Source organism: Lissotriton vulgaris, chromosome 9 (genome assembly GCF_964263255.1).
Source record: "Lissotriton vulgaris chromosome 9, aLisVul1.2, whole genome shotgun sequence".
Classification (NCBI taxonomy): domain Eukaryota; kingdom Metazoa; phylum Chordata; class Amphibia; order Caudata; family Salamandridae; genus Lissotriton; species Lissotriton vulgaris.
The window spans coordinates 785,482,522-785,500,334 of record NC_141697.1 but is presented as its reverse complement, the minus strand read 5'-3'; the positions used below and the strand labels follow the sequence as shown (position 1 = coordinate 785,500,334).

General features: G+C 48.0%; 1 protein-coding gene across 1 annotated transcript in view; it reads left to right on the top strand.

The window, feature by feature from the left end:
* The window catches only part of BBS1 (Bardet-Biedl syndrome 1), a 591,426-nt gene that overhangs the window by 195,778 nt on the left and 377,835 nt on the right, over positions 1-17,813 (top strand). Inside the window, exon 12 of the mRNA XM_086938512.1 lies at positions 16,784-16,853. Within this exon, the coding sequence (XP_086794638.1) occupies positions 16,784-16,853 (70 nt within the window). The remainder of the gene's footprint in view (positions 1-16,783; positions 16,854-17,813) is intronic.

The following is a 17,813-nucleotide window of genomic DNA, read 5'->3' as shown; positions in this document are numbered from 1 at the left end:
TAACCATTTTAAGTCTATTGTCTGCCTTTTAAGAGCAACAAAGTGCATATTAAAATCACCAGAAATAATAAATACTGAATCCAGGTGCTCATAATATAATGTTTTTATCATCCCCCAAAGCTGAGTAATTTGGGTAGATCTAACCTTCTTTTTGCAACTTAAATACACATTTATCAGAATAATTGAGTGACTTGCTATTAGTTTAACGCACTGTAACCATTTTACATGAAGGTCAATTTCAAAGTGAGAGGCTTTTAGTTTTGATGATGTATATATGGAAAGACCACCACATGGGCGACCTGAGTTGGCTTCTCGTGTTGCAACATTACAGTATTCAACATAACCTATAAAAGTTTCTTTTGACGTGGTCCAAGTTTCCTGAAACATTAATATACTAAAAGCCTTTAAAAAATCAATTACATATTGATCCTCGATTAATGATTTTAAGCCATTGGTGTTCCAAGAACAAAGAATCAAAGGATTTGATATATATCAATTCTTCGTTTCAAAATTATGATTTGCTAGAATTCCTGGAAGCCAACTTCAATCCTCTACTAACTCTGGGACTTTCTTCAATGCCTCACAGGTTCGCAGACCAGACTGGCTGCTTCTTATCTTGATGCCATATGCTAAGTTCAATTCCTTAGATGCGCCTGACGCATTTTTTAAAACTCTAACCTGTTCTACTATGGCTCTTTTTTTGTCGTCAATGTTTTGAGTAGCCATAGCTAATTTTTTATCATCCCCTTTTGGTTCATTTGGTATTAGCAGCACCGGGTAGCTGGATGCTTGAAGTCGCCAAAGTTTAATGCCCCATTTTTCAAATACGCTACTGTTCGCCATTATTTTATCAACAATTTCTATATTTAACCAAGTTGTAATTGTTATTTCCCTATCCCATTTTTCACTTTTTTATTTTTTAAACTCCACAGCTTCCAGATCCGTGGTTACCACATCTTTAAGATCTATAGTAGCATGTAATAATTTCAGGATATTACCCCGATTTAAGATATCATGTGGGCCTCTTGAAGTGTATTGAGGGCTAAAGGCAACTTTCCTCATATCGGTCGCCAAATTTAAATGCTCAATATTGTCTTTCTCAATTATAAATGGCGGACATGAATTGTCCTGAACGGGCACAGGAATCCTTTCCATCATCAAGTTGACTTCTTTAACTTCCTTTGTTAATCGCTCCTGTGTCCCGCAGAGGGCCACTTGATCGAATCTATTAACACCTTGCTGATAAATGTGATTCACTACATTCTGATTAACAATCTTATTTTGTGCATATTGGTCAATCACTACTTCATTACTTGGTTTCCGGCTTAATTTAGACCCCAGTTCATTGCTCATACTACCCACTTGATCATTAGAGTCTACTACATTCTCAATATGACTAGGTTGCGTACTAATAACTTCCACAATTAGTGATTTATCAGATGCTTTATCATTTATTATTCTTGGAGCTTCGCCTATGAGGCCAGAACTAAAATTGTGATCTACGTCCCCTAGTTTTTCAATGTCACACTCCATTGTTTGATTTGCCTTTACCTTAAATCCTGATTTCTTATTGGGTCCAAAAATCGGGAAATATGATTTCATTTCAGATTCCTTAACTTTCAAGAATTTAGGATCATCACTCACTTTATTACTAATAGACTTTAATTCATGTGCTTTCTTATTGTGAGCTTTCCTTAACCTTTTTCTAGTCCTTTTCGAAAGGTTTGTTGGTTTTAATGGGCCGCTTGAATCTTGGTGTTGTTTTAAACATGTCTTTTTTATACTACTTGAATCATCAGTTAGCCTTGAAAAATCGCTAGTCACATCCTGCATTACCAGGCTATCATTAATTATGTCACTTTCGAATTTCGGATAGGGGATCTCGGTTGCTTGTGAGTTGCTATCCTCCTTTACATGTGGCAACTTATCAGCGTCAATTAATATACTTAATTTATTTGATGGTTCAATGATTTCATTGCTACCTTGCTCATCTCTACCCGACAGCAATTTAACTTCTTGCACCATGGAACTTACTATTGAGGGCAAATCGGAGATCTTATCAAACAACTGTGCACAGGTGCAGGTCATGAATGGACTATCCTTATCTGCTTGCACCTTCATAATCCGGTTAGTCAGATGCAAGAGTTTGGTGTCAATGCCCGCCACATGGGACGCTAGCGTGTTTAAAATATCCACCTGAAAATCCAATTTGTCTGAGTGGAAATTAAGCGCGTTCGTAATTGAGCCCATGGTGTGTAAAAGGCAGTCCCATAAACCCTGCTCCGTGCTAATCTCACTCCTTTTTGAGTTACCTGGGATTCCATGAGGGTCAACCTCTGCTTTAGATAATGACGATATATTCACTGATTTAGACTGCCCTATAAGGTCTAAACTATGTTGTTTATGTGTATCTGAAAGAGACACGTTAGTGATAGATTCCTTACCTTAGAATATCCCCAGGCGTCAGACTGGATCCGGAAATTTTTGCGTAGCAATACACCTGCGCGTCCGTAGGCGCCGTATGCGGCTGCGCGTCCATCGTCGGCGTCGTTAGTGCCGAAATGACGTCGTCGGAGTACTTAGACGCCGCCCATGCACGCTGACGTCAGTTCTTCTTTTTTCCGCGCCAGCTAGCGCAGATCCGGAAGAAGCTCTACCCCCAGTCAATTTTTGACTGAACTTTTTGATCTTTTGATCACTCTTTTTTGTCGAGTCTTCGACTCTATCGGTGCCGGTAGGGATGCCCGGGTTCAAGCCCTGCTCGAAGTGCGATCGACTGATGTCGGTCACGGACCCCCATCGCCGGTGCCTGAAGTGCTTAGGCCTCGACCATGACGATCGAACCTGCTCCGACTGCCGGGCCCTGACGTCGAAGGCTAGGCGGGAGCGGTCCCGCAAGCGACTCGAGCTGAGGCAGTCGGCCCGCGCCACTCCAGGTCCCGGTCCCGGTCCCACGGGAGGTCGAGGGACAGGTCGCGAGGTCGGAGTCATCGAAGCTCCGGGAGTGGGCGCCGGTCGTCAGGTTCCAAGTCCTCAGGTAAGAGGCATGAGAGGTCGGAGCGACGTCATCGATCCTCCGACCCACCCCGACGCTCTCACGATGGGGCTCGGGCGACACCGCCCACGCGGCTCCGCGGGAGTTGCTAGCGTCGCCGCCTACCCCACACCTTCGGGTCCCTGGGCACGGCGCGACGCCGGAGGAGGTCGAGAGGTACCTCATGGCAATGAGGGCCCTCCCTCCTCAGTCGGTTCCCGTGGCGCCTTCGGGCCCAACGGTCTCGTCTGGAGGTCCTAACGGGTCGGGTGCTTCGGCCCCGACGCCGTCGGGTGCTTCGGCCCCGGCGCCGCCGGCGACTTCGGTCTCGGTGCCGCAGGACCTCGCCGGATCCGGCTCCCGATCCGGGGCGTCGCCGGTCGACTTTACGACCTCACCGGCGCCGTCCCCACGGGTGTCGCCCCCGGCGCCCACTGTGGTTGCCGCCCCTAATGTTTCCTGCGGTCCGACTCAGGCGCCGGAAGGGCGCCGCCGGGCGCCGATTCCGTTGGCCTTTGGGTATTTTTATCTCCACGAGGAGGCCCTGTCTACTAATCCTGGTTTACAGGACACAGGTGACTAGGAAGATTGGGAGGGGTCCGAGGACCCTCTGGCACTAGATTGCCAGTCTCAACAGGACTGGATATATGAGCTTGGGGAGGCCAGTGGTCTTGACACTTCGCCAGACACTGGATTTAGCTCACCCCCGACTGTGGCTTCGGAGGCGGGCTCTACCTATAGTGTAGTGTTGACGAAGGCAGCTAAGGCCTTAAACCTTAAGCTCCCCGTCGCGGCCGTGAGGACTAACCTCCTCTCAGAGGTCCTCAAACCGCAGTCAAGCTCCAGTGAGCCCCTGCTGCCGTTCAATGAGGCCTTGTGTGACGTTCTTGTGGGCACTTGGTCCAAGCCCGCCACAGGTCCGCCTGTGGATAGGAACGTGGCCAGACGCTACCGCCCGGCCCCGGGCGACCCATGCTTTTTGTCCACCCACCCCACCCCCGAGAGTCTGGTCATCCAGGCCTCAAACTCCCAAACTGCATTCCCGTCGGCCCCGCCCGACAGGGAATCCAAGAGATACGAACAGTTCGGGAAGAAGGTTTTCTCGTCTGTTAGCTTAGCGCTGCGGTCTGTGAATACCGCCTGTCTCTTGGGCCGGTACACCCACACTCTGTGGGACATGGTTGCGGAGGTGCTGCCACAATGCCTGGAGGAGGTCCAGGCTAAACTCGGCCAAGCCCTTGCGGAGGGCCGAGATGCAGCACGTTTTTCTATCCGGTGTGGGCTGGATACAACGGACTCACTGGGCAGGGCGATGGCAACGACAGTGGCGGTTCGACGCCACGCCTGGTTGAGGTCCGCCAACTTCTCGGCCGATGTCCAGGCCACACTCCTGGACATGCTGTTTGATGGCCGTCGCCTCTACGGCGACAAGGCAGACCATGCGCTGGAACGTTTCAAGGACTCCAGGGCTACGGCCAAGTCCTTGGGCGTCACGGCCCCACGCCAGCAATCGGGTGCCTTTCGCTCCTTTCGTGGCCACGGAAGGGGCGCCCCCCCACGTACTGCCAGCCACGCGCCGCAGAATGTACAACAGCGCGGTGGCGGACGTGGAAACCGCCGTGGCGGCGGTCGGGGACCACGGCGAGGCCAGTCCACACCTCCCTCAGCAGCACCTGCCTCAAAACCTTCCTAGTCCGAGTTTTCAGGCCCATGTGACGCCTGTGGGAGGCAGGGTTTGCCATCACCTCACCCACTGGCGCACAGTCACTTCGGACAGGTGGGTGCTGCAGATCGTCCGAAGGAGCTACTCCCTCCCCTTCGAGGCATCCCCTCCATCCATGCCACCGCAATGCCACCGCGTGTCGGGGGATCACTTGCAACTTCTGCAAGAGGAAGTCACGGCCCTCTTGGCCAAGAGGGCCATCGAGCGCGTTCCTGGGCCAGAAGTAGGGTGTGGATGTTACTCCCACTACTTTCTGGAGCTGCGGAACATCAACGGCTTCCTCCGGAAGGAGAAGTTCAAGATGCTGACTTTGGCTCAGGTCCTGGCTGCCCTGGACCCGGGAGACTGGATGGTAGCGTTAGACCTGCAGGACGCTTATTTCCACATCCCCGTCCTGCCGGCCCACCGGCGTTACCTGCGGTTCACGGTAGGCCAAGAGCACTTTCAGTTTACCGTGCTCCCCTTCGGCCTTACCAGCGCCCGCTGGTGTTCACAAAGGTGATGGCGGTGGTCGCAGCTCATCTGCGCAGGCAAGGGGTGTCAGTCTTCCCCTACCTCGACGACTGGTTGTTGAAGGCTGGCTCGTCCCAGGTAGTCGTCACCCACCTCCAGACTACGGCCAACCTCCTGCACTTGCTGGGGTTCTCCATCAATGTGCCGAAGTCACACCTGTGTCCCTCTCAGAAGCTCCTCTTCATCGGAGCGGTTCTCGAATCGGCGCAGTTTCGGGTTTACCCGCCCGAACAGCGGGTCCGGGATATACAGGCTCTGATTCCCATCTTCCAGCCGTTATCCCGAGTCTCGGTCAGGTTGACGCTGCGGCTTCTGGGACTGATGGCCTCCTGCATCCTTCTGGTGCATCACGCCAGGTGGCGGATGCGGGCTCTGCAGTGGGACCTGAAGTTTCAGTGGGCCCAGCATCAGGGCAACCTGTCCAATCATGTCTTGATCTCGGAGGGCACTGCGAAACAACTGCAGTGGTGGCTCACGGACCGCGACTGGGTCAGTGGCAGATCCCTCTCCCTACCCCACCCGGAGCACGTGGTTGTGATGGACGCGTCCCTCCAGGGCTGGGGAGGCCAAATGGGAGAGGCGGAGATCAGAGGCCTCTGGTCTCCGGCGGAGTCCCGGCTCCATATCAACATGTTGGAGCTGCGGGCGATTCGTCTAGCACTGAAAGCATTCCTCTCCTCTGTTCGGGGGAGTGTAGTGCAAGTGTTCACCGACAACACCACCGCCATGTGGTACTGCAACAAACAAGGCGGAGTGGGGTCGTGGACCCTATGCCAGGAGGCTCTGCGCCTATGGCAATGGCTGGAACATCAGGGCGTGACCCTGGTGGTTCAACACCTGGCAGGCTCTCTGAATGCCAGGGCGGACGAACTCAGCCGTCGCTGCATGATGGATCACGAATGGCGTCTGAACTCGGACGTGGCACAAGGTCTCTTTCAGCAATGGGGAGAGCCTTGGTTAGATCTATTCGCCACAGAAGAGAACGTGCAATGTCATCAGTTCTGCGCGTTGGAATTTCCAAGGCGGCACTCGCTCGGAAACGCTTTTCGTCGCGAGTGGAGTTGCGGTCTATTGTACGCCTTTCCGCCTATACCACTTCTGCCCAGAGTGCTGAAGAAGATCAGGCGCGACCGGGCCCAGGTTATCCTTGTGGCTCCGGACTGGGCACGAAGATACTGGTATCCCGAGCTACTCAGCATGTCAGTCGATCCCCCGATTCGTCTGCCTCTTCGGGAGGACCTTCTGTCGCAGCAGCAGGGGACAGTGCTGCACCCGAACCTGTCCAGTCTCCACCTACAAGCTTGGAGATTGAGCGGCGACAGTTGAGGCCATTTGACTTGCCTCCTGAAGTCTGTGATATCATTCTGGCAGCCAGGCGTCCCTCCACAAAGTCGGTATACGCCTGCAGGTGGAACAGATTTGTGGCATGGTGCACAGCAAAGGCTCTGGATCCTCTCTCTGCACCCCTTTCTGAAGTGCTGCTCTTCCTTCTTTCCCTTGCCCAGCAGGGCTCTGCTCTGGGCACTCTTAAAGGGTACCTTTCTGCTCTTTCCGCCTTCTTAAGGCTACCTGATCAGCCTTCTTTATTCAAGTCCCCCATTGTAAATAGGTTTCTGAAGGGCATCACACACATGTTCCCTCCTGTTCCCTTTGTGATGCCCCAGTGGGACTTGAATCTTGTTCTCACTTATCTGATGTGTGCTCCCTTTGAGCCGCTCCATAACTGTCCTCTCCGCCTTCTCACATTGAAGACTGCTTTCCTGGTCGCCATCACCTCTGCCAGGAGGGTGAGTGAGCTCCAGGCTCTTTCTTCTACTCCACCTTTCCTATCTGTTCATCCAGACAAGGTGGTGTTACGTACACGACCTTCCTTTCTGCCCAAGGTTGTCACGGCCTTCCACATCGGGCAGTCCATTACCTTGCCCACCTTCTTTCCGCCTCCGCAGCCCTCGAAAGAGGAAGAGAGGCTCCACCGGCTGGATCCAAAACGTGCGCTCTCCTATTACCTAGATCGCACACGCCAATTCCGGGTGGATGACCAACTCTTTGTTGGTTACGTGGGGGCGAAGAAGGGAAAGGCAGTACACAAGAGGACCATTTCGCGGTGGATCATCTTGTGTATTCAGGCATGTTGCTCCATGGCAAAAAAGGAGCCCCCTGCTGGATTGCTGGCTCATTACACTCGTGCCACGGCAACAACAACTGCCCTGGGCCGAGGAGTCCCCTTACAGGACATTTGCCAGGCAGCGACGTGGGCCTCGCTGCACACGTTCGCAAGACACTACTGCCTGGACAGTCCAGTCCGGAGGGATGGCTTCTTTGGCCGTTCCGTCCTCCAGGACTTTCTGGTGTGATATTGGTTCGCAGACCCACCACCGGGGTTGGTATTGCTGGGGTATCTATTCTAAGGTAAGGAATCTATCACTAACGTGTCTCTTTCAGATGCACAAGTTACTACTTGTGTAACGATATATCTGTAAGAGACATTAGTTAGTGATAGATTCCTTACCGACCCACCCATCCTCCCCGTTCTGCGAACCGATATCTAGGGTTAAGGTCATCCCCTTTCAGGGCCCTAGTTTCATGGCACCAGTGTTGGTTCTATCATGGCTCTGCGTATCTGGCACGGAAAAGCTGTGTATCAGAACTGACGTCAGCGCGCATGGGCGGCGTCTAAGTACTCCGACGACGTCATTCCGGCGCTAACGACGCCGACGACGGACGCGGAGCCGCAGACGACGCCTACCGACGCGCAGGGGTATTGCTACGCAAAAATTTCCGGATCCAGTCTGACACCTGGGGATATTCTAAGGTAAGGAATCTATCACTAACTAATGTCTCTTACAGATATATCGTTACACAAGTAGTAACTTGTGCATTAGGAATCTTCTCAGAACTGCCAACACCTTGATCGAATGATGATATATTGTTATTAAGGCTATTGTCCTTTGTTATACTTGACTGGTCCGGATTAAAAAAGCTAACATTACCACCTTTAACTGAACAGCTAATTGGGCTTGGGATTAAGTCCTGTGTAACTAGAATTGGTTCACTGGGACCAGCCTTGAGAGCTAACTTTCCAACTTTGGTACCAACTTCAGCTCCCAGATCATACACATTATCATGTTCATTTACGTTCCTAGACATACAAGGAGACAAATCGCACATTCCAGACTCCCCTTTATAGTTCATCCCTTGATTGGTAATTTCGAGATCGGCCAGCCGGGTCACCCCCTGACCTGCCGCATCACAGACATGAATTTGCACCTGAGCCTGTAACAGACCTGCTACCATTAAAGGATGGAATGGGGGTGCGGGGACAGGTGCCAACACTTTATCTGTTACAGCTTCTTTGCCTATTGCCCTCCTGTCCTGATTAACCACTGCAGCATCCAATTTTTCCAGCAGCTTAGGTTGGGTCAGATAACTATCTGAGCAACTTATTATCTCTTTTACACAGCGGGGAAGGCAAAGGAGAAGACAGTGAACATTCACTAACCCCCCCACTAAAGTCTTTCTCATATGAGGACTTCTTTTTATGATTATCTTTGTGATTATCTTTGTGATTATCTTTATCTTTATCAGATAGAGTTTGATGGTACTTAAAAAAGTAGCTCTTTATCGACGACTATGCCACACATGGAGACCGGATATGACACAAGTCTTTACTAAGAGAGACAGAAGACACTTTTTCCTCAGCTGGGGTACACAGATTCTCCTCTGAACAGGCACTTCTTTTGTTACTTTGCATGTTTCCCTCCTGTTCTCCATTATCCTTACCCCTGCTCATTCGGGTTGAAACTTCCGCAGGGGGTTCTGTTATCTCTGTTATCTCCTCTGGCTTTTGAGTTTGATTAGAGTTTTGTATATAGTTTTGTGGACCCCGCGCTGGTGACCAGACCTCATCATCATTAGACACACAAAGTCCACCTTACACAAAAGACATCCTACTCCTTCTCTCTCCTCCTCTCTCTTGAGTTCTTGAGTTTGTGTGCCCAAAATCTTTAATTCCTATAGGGTACAGGTTTTGACAGATTTTGACAGGGTTTGAGAAATTCGAGGAAAAGGGCGAGACAGCTTCCAAGTAATCAAATATTCCGATATTCAAATATTCAATCCCACAGGGAGCACCACTCCATGGGAGCTTCCTCAACGGTCCTTACAGGTCAAGCGTCGGGGGTCAGAATATCTCCCCGAACTCTGACTCACGCAACCCCACTCCCGGCACCTGGGCGATTCGGCCGCACACCGACCCCAGTCTGGCCACCGGGACTACGAGGTACCTCAAATTACACTAGTCTGGAGCGTTCCTCCTAACGACTTTAATGCACCTCACTGCAACTGCTACTACGGCTCGACGACTCACCACTCTCCTTCGCACTCCTCTTACTTTTTTTTTTCACCGTTCCACTCTGCTCACCCAATATCGGTGGCGGTTTCAGCTAAGTTGCTCCACCGGAGAGAAGGTGACAACTAAAAAAGTAGCGGGTCTGCTCACTTACTCGCCAACCATGTCATACACGTCTGGCTCGTTCAGCAGTAGCCGGTAGCCGGTAACCCTCGTTCAAGTTGCTGTTTGGTCAGGTCGCTCAGGTCGCTCTGACCTCTTTCGCTCGCTCACTGCTATACTGCTACACCAAGCCTCACGCTGCACGCCGTTTCTGCTCCACCACCACAGCTCCTACCCGTGCTCAACTCCGCTTCTACTTCCGCAATGTATCTCGGAGCTCCGTTTCAGTTACTGCCGTGCGGCGAGGTACGGTGTATCTCGTTGTATCTCTGAGCTGCTGGGGTGCTTCGTTGCCTCCAGCGTGAATGGCTCCCGGTTCAGGGCTCCCACTGCACCCCCGCTCTCACTCGACAGCTCCAACAGCTCCGCTCAACAACTCGACTGCTCAACAGCTGCAACTGCTCAACAGTGCCACCGTGTGCGGAAGAGTGCTTACCGTGAGGTTTGGCAGGGGGGAGTTCAATCCGGAGACAGGAAGAACACTGCAATAAGCGCCAAGCCGCCACATTCGTGTGCGGCAAATCCAGGGTCTGAGTGCGGGGAACTGTCGGCGAAAGAAATAAACGCTGTGCTTCCGGGAACGAAGTGCCACTGCGTCATGTAATCATATATGCCGCTGCCTGGGGGTGAGGCCAAGGGAATCCGAGTGATTACTCGGCCAGGAGGTAGTTTGACGAGAAAAGAGAGGAATGCACAGGGAGGGGAGGGTGGTTGGGACGGGAGAAAGAGGGATGGAAATGTTGCACTTGATTCAATCTTAAGGAGAATACGGTACAGAATCGGAATACGGACCGAAGGAGCAGACTGGTCCAGTGGTAACAATGTCATACTCGTAACCAACAAAAGCAAAATAAATGTGATATAGTCATTGTGGTACATGAAAAAACACAGAGATAAACACAATTAAATCGAGTGAATAAATTAATGAATAATTAAATACACTGACAGAACTGGTATTTCGTATTCTATGTTAACATACGTTATATCTCAAAGTGAAGCAAGGGGGTTATCGCTATAGGACAGCAAGAATATGATTGAGGGTGGCTATGTGGATGTTTTGTATCAGTGGTGCAATCACAGTTCCAATCAAATCACCAAAGGTGATCAGGCAGAGGTTCACGGTAATGTAATTAGGAACTGAGAGTTACTGGGGGTCAAGGGACGTTTGGTTGGGAAATTGTAGTTATCAGTGTGGATGTTGGGTATCAGTGGTGCAATCACAGTTGCACAGTGCTATTCCACTCATCAATGGTATTCAGGCCCAGGTTCATTGAATTGCAACGGGTGATCCATTGGCACTCCCTCCTGTTAAGTAGTGCTTGAAGATTCCACTTCTGGTGGGCAGTTTGCGTTGGTCGATCACATGCCAGGTGATATCCAGTTTGTTGTGTGTTTTTTTTCAAGGTAGTGCAATACCAAGGGGCCGTCAGGACTTTGCAGTGAGTCCTGTTTTTATGTTGTATTATTCTTTGTTTCAACATTTGGGTGTTTTGGGCGATATAAATCAGGTCACAAGGGCAGCGAATGGCGTAGATGACGTTATTGATACACGTCTTGGAACGACGCAGGCGAATCCCGGTCAGACCAAAGACAAAGACTTACCTGAGGGTGAGGGGGTCGCATCGCTGTTCACCTGTGGTGGCAAAACCTGGTCCTGGCTGTCCGGGTGGTGGATCCACGGAAGGGGCTCAGCAGTGGTGGCAGAGTCTACGAGGGAATGGCGCTGCACCGTGATCCGCGTTCAGCGCAGGACACTGGAAACTACATTTCCCATGATGCCTAGCGGACGTATCCGCTACAGCCCGATCACGTGGAGTCCTTACCGGAAGAGGAAGACAGGTTAAAGGCAGCCACAAACGAAGAACAAGCTGCTGGTTATTCCTTGTCTAAGCAGCGCCAGCGGCGCTGTAGATCCTTTTCCAGCTGAAGTAGGACAAGGGTGGACTTGCCCCACCTTGACCGGGAAGTCCCGGTGTTGTTAGCACATCCGACTTTTCTTGTTCTTCACCTTTTGGGGGCCAAGGTGTTCCCTTCACATGTTAACTCAGCCTCCGTTGTTAGTGGGATCCTTGCCTCATCTAAAGCCCACACCTATCCAGTACTAAGAGAGTATCACGCCGCATTTTTGTACAGATACAACCAAGGATTTAGGTATCTAGGTATTGCTGCTAAGGAGGTGAATTGCGCTATGCACATGACTGTTAAAACGATGCAGAACTATTAATCGGGATTTCAAAAGAAGTATTTTGAACGTTTGTGTTTGGTTTACCTTAACAGGGGGTTCAAGAGGCGGCCTTTGCTCTTCGCCTGTGACGTGGAACAAAGTGCGTGTCATGTTGTGTATGGTTCCTTGGCGCACAGCAAGCTAGCGATGGCTGCGTGTCCGTTTGGGTTCCTGGTTTTATGACTCCCTTTGTACCTCTATCCTTTCCCTAGCGCAATCACCATCATTACAGAACTAAAATACAGAACTGTTGGTTTCATGATTTGTCTAAAAGGAAGGAATGCTATTATTTGTTTTACAGGTAGTGGTTGCTCACTGGCTTGGATAAGAGAAATCAGATAACCTAGCCATTGCTGATCTTTGAGTGTGTTTGCCTTTCAGATCTCCCTCCCTGCTGACCCCTTCCTTTCCTTCCCCCGCTTAACCATCCCATTCGCCTGTGCATCCAGGGTTGGGGCTGTCGAGCGGTGGACCCCTTTTGGTATCGAACCGTTCTTGAGGAATCGTCGGGCTGAAAGTTATGGGAACGACAATTGGGTAAAGTTCTTAGTTTGTAGGTTTTGTTGTTGACCTTGAAAATTTGGTGTTAAGTGTAAGGTCACATACCACGCAGGTCTGGCATCAGTAATGTCCGATGACCGGCAGTAGGCACCATGTAGGCGTGATGGAGCTCTGTTGGACTGGTTTCGTGGACCAAGTAATGGCATGCACAAGGTGCTTGGACCGGTTACATCCTCATTGGTAGGAGAAGACGGGGGGATCTCAAAATGCCTCATGAGTTCTCAGTAAGGACCAATTTTGTTTGATAATTTTGCTGACTTGGTTGCTGAAGGGACTTAACTTGGAGACTAATGGAATCCTGGTATTGACTCTTTTGACTTGAGGTGACAGAAGTTGGTCGCGGTGGCAATACCATGCTCTTTTACGGGCACGGGAGACCAACCGTGCAGGCTAACCTCTGTTAACTAACTTGTTGATGAGGATATCAGATTTCTGGAAATAATGCTTACGCCACTTGCAATTTCTGCAAATGCGCAAGAATTGGCCATATGGTAGGCCATCTCTGAGGCCGCGTGGGTGGTAGCTGGAATACTGGAGTAATGTATTACGTTCTGTTGGTTTGCGATAGAAAGTGTTTCCAATTTTTCCATCTTCCGCATGTATGGTGATGTCCAGGAATGGTAGGTCATTTGATGTATAATCGGAGGTAAATTTGAGGTGGGGTTGTGACTGATTGAGCCACTGGATGAAGGAGTTCAGTGAGTCAATGGGGCCATTTCATAATATCATCTATGTAGCGTCGCCAGAGGGAGATCTGGTTGTGTACGGGGTTGTTGGAAGTGAGTATATGAGTTATTTCAAGATTATGCACAAAGAGGATGGCGAAGTTGGGGGTAAAACAAGCCCCATTGGAGACATCTTTGATTTGTAGATAAAATGTGTCCCAATAGAGAAAATAATGGTTCTCCAGAACAATGCGTAATAAATCCTTTATGAGACTCCACCCCTGGTCCTCCTTGCTTAGAGTCTGACCCTTTTGAAAATTGCTTGTTGCAGTAAAGAATTCCAAAAGTACACTAGAAGAGCTTGTGGCATTGCACCTGCCCTTAATGGCTGCTTTTGTACAAATGGGACACAATGAGCACGTTGCACCTCTTGAGCCCAGTCCAATCCGTTAGCTCAGGTAGAGAATCCCTTAGTAATTCCACAACATACGAGCAAGCATCTGCCCCCTCCACCCCCTCAGGAACCCCAAGCACCCGTAAGTTGTTGCGTCTCTGGCGGTTTTCGTGCTCCTCCAGTTTCCATTGCATGTCAATTTATTGGGATTCATGGGACTTAGCTAGTGTCTGGGTGGCTGCGAGATCGGTCTCTGTGGTAACAATCCTTGTCTAAGGCCGATATCCTTAATAAACTCGGATACCAAAATATACTCAAAGATACCGGCTAACCGGCTACGAAAGGCCAAAGGATACCTGGTCTCCCCTTGGCAGTATGGCTTCATCCCGGGAAAAGGAACAACGGATCACATCAGGAGGGCCATATCACTTTTTTATATCATGGCTAGGACTGAAGGTCCGATGGCCATGATCCTCCTCGATACCGAGAAGGCATTTGACCGGGTAGCCTGGAAGTTTCTGTGGAGGGTACTGGAGCTAAAAGGCTTCAGTCCACGAATCGTAAAAGCCATTAAAGCCATGTATTCCGATCCAAGAGCCCGGCTGCAATTGATGGGGAGAAAATCAGGGAACACATTAATATCAAGGGGAACTAGACAAGGATGTCTCAACTCCCCCATTTTATTTGCTTTGTATATAAACCCCTTGGTGTTAAAGTTGATACGGAGCCGGGAGATTATGCCGGTGCTAAGTAGGGGCTACGAGACTAAGGTGCTAGGATACGCCGATGATATTGCTATTTTAACTACTGATCCGACAGACGCAATTAGGGAAATCACACTTATAGCTGAAGGATTTGGGCAAGCATCAGATTATACCGTGAATGAAGGGAAGACAGTTGTTGTTTGCACAGAGAATATCATTTTTTATGATTCTAGACGTGCAGAATCAGCAGTTTATCTTGGGGTCCTCATTTGTTCGAAGGTGGATGAAATTGGTAAAATTAACTTTGATCCCTTGATAAAGTCTATATCTATGGATTTAAAGCGAATAGACGGGCTGCATCTATCTATAATTGGAAGAGGGAATTTCTTTTTAATGACTATGCTACCTAAAATCTTAGATTTGTTTTGATCAATTCTGCTAGCTTTAGATGAAAGGATCTTGAAGACCTTGGAGTCTATCTTTTCTAATTTCATGTGGCAAAATGGAACGGTGAGAAGGTCACTTAAATATCTAACTCTTCCACAAAGTAGATGGGGGCTTTCGATCCCGAATATCATAATCTATTATTGGGCAAATCTCCTTCCTCAGATGTCTACCTTGTTTGTAGTAGATATGGACACAGAGACGGGAAGCGAGGTTAGAATACCAACGATATATGAGCTCGCTATAGGGAAGGAGGACTCCTGGCTGCTGCTGAGACAGGTGGAGCAGAACTATTACAAAAAGGTTTGCTTCAAGATAGTGTACTGTGCTTGGAGGATCTGGAACAGAGTGCTAAAATTCATGGTGATACCCAAGCTTTGTCGGTATACTCCCTTGTGGCGATCCTCGCTCTCCCCCCCACCCTTTTATGATGCTATGGGAAAGCAATGGGAATAGCTAGGTTTGGTCATTGTTGTAGACCTTTACGAGGGAGAGCAAGCCTTTCACTTTTCCAGATTGCAGCAGGGGTTCAGGATTCCAAATAACCATTATTTTAAATATGTACAGATTCCAAATAACCATTATTTTAAACATGTACAGATTCAGGACTTCCAAATTACACATAGACCAGCTTTAAATTTGGATAGGATACCAATGCTATAAGTAATTATTAGGAGGACCAGTAGAATAAGGAATATTTATAGCCGGCTGGTAGATGAATTACCGGATGATTTAGAAAAGACTGAGATGAGCTGGGCCGGGAAGCTGAACAACCCTGATGTTGATATTTACATGACACTTTCATTAACTGCTAAACATACTGTTATCAACTTGCTTAACGGCACAACTTTATAAAACTGTATTTAACTTATATTTTATATCTGCTAAGTTATTTTACTGGGGCAAAAGAGCCGATAAAAATTGCCCTAGGTGTGGGGTCGGTCCGGCCACACTGACCCACATGTTTTATGAGTGTGATAAATTACTACAGTTGAAGAATGGGGTGGTCTGCTCCTGGGAAAGACTGTTTGGTTTTAGGATTAATATGAACCCTACCTTGCAGCTCATGGAATACCATAGCTCCCGGGAGGTGGATACTGTACAGGAGTATTGTATATTTGTCGGCGCAGCAGTATTTAGGACAATGTTAGCCACCAGACGGAAAGATTCCGAGCCACCTACTTCCCAGATGTGGCTAGCTCGGCTCCTAGTGATACATAATCAAGAGACGGCATTGTATGTATGTAGGGGCCGACAGGTCAGGATCTTTGGGGAAATAATTAGGGAATTTATTTCAAAGTGGAGCTAAGAAGCCAGGAGCCCTAATAATGGGAAAAGTGGAGATGGTTAGGGAATATTCTAATGGTATGGTATGAAACTTCAAAAACAACTACAAAAAAAGGGCGGTGGTGATAGGCTTCCTACTACTATTTTGCTGCTGTCCTTGATTATATGTGGATGTAATGGTCTTATTTTAAAAAATCATGAATTGTAATGTTTTCTTTTCTAATTGTCTAGCAGGAATTATGCCTATACAACAGTTTGTAACTTTTCTTATTCTGAATAGCTTTTTTTAAGTGGCTTATTTGTATTTGCACTAATCTATCAGAATTGTATCACTCATATGACTCATTGATATTTATTCTTGTATGTGGTGTTCTCTGGGTATGAATAATAAAAAAACGATTTCTTTTAAAAGGAATCTGTCTGTGTTCTGCTACCGTTGCAGGTAGGTTTTCACTAGAACACCTCTAACCCTAAATTTGTGAATGCAAATATTTCACACTTCTGTTGTGTTTAGAAAAAGGTAGCTTATGGGGAGATATTTACATGCAGGGGAAATTATATGCTTTTTAATGTAATTTTGTAAGATACATGTATCCGTTTCATCACAATTGAAAATCTTGCTTATATAAAATAAGTTATGTTATTTGCTAATTGACACACTGCAGTTCCTTGTTGCTGTGGGTACCATCCAGACATTTTACCTGTAACTTTTTTGTCCTTGCAGGATGTGGTGACCAGCATTTGCTTTGGCAGATATGGGCGAGAGGATAATACCCTGATCATGACCACTAAAGGTACAGGCTCATACAACGGTCCGTGCAACTGATATGTAAAAAAATAGCCTTCGAAACAGGAAGCAGGAAGGTAGACTTGGTCACAGGACAACGTACTATAGCCTGTGCTGAGACCTGTCTCACTGGCACAACCTTTACTGAGCTCTGCTGGAGTTCACTTTCTGAGTCTTACCCTTCATTTGCTCACTTATAGTGTTTGTTTCTGCTGTGGCATGGAGACTGGTACATTTTTGATCCATAAAGGTAGGACTCACATATCCACCATTTGGAATCCATCCATGAGCAAGGAGATGAGGAGGGGGAGCAGTAATAAACCAAATATTCCAGCAGGGGTGAACATAATTAAGTTGTCAGGAGAGAGGAGATTGAAGACATTGAAATGTGTAAGGACAGAAGGTGGTTGGCCATACTCGTGTAGTAAAAGAAGATTTCTATATAAAGGAATAAAGAGATGACTCATATGTTCAGATGGTGAGGCAAACTGTTGGATGTGGCAGGCAGTTGGATGAAGGAGGAGGTTAGATATGCAAAGCAGGAGAGCGAATAAAGCAAACTAGCAACGAAGGCAAGGGCCTACAACAAGCAGAGGAGGGAGGAAACATATTCACGAGGATGGAAGGTAGAGTATATGTGTAAGGAAACAGAGAAAGCAGGGAAATGGGAAGGGGAACATAGCACATATGGCAAAGAGTGAGAGTCTTGATAAAAGTGAAGGGCTTGATCATTTACAAGGATAATTAAGGCACAAAAAAGGGCCATGTTGCTCCAAATATATATGTATGTATGTATGTATATATGTATGTATGTATGTATATGTATATATATGTATATGTATGTATATATATGTATATATATATGTGTGTATATATATATATATATATATATATGTAAATATATATATGTGTGTGTGTATATATATATATATATATATATATATATATATATATATATATATATATA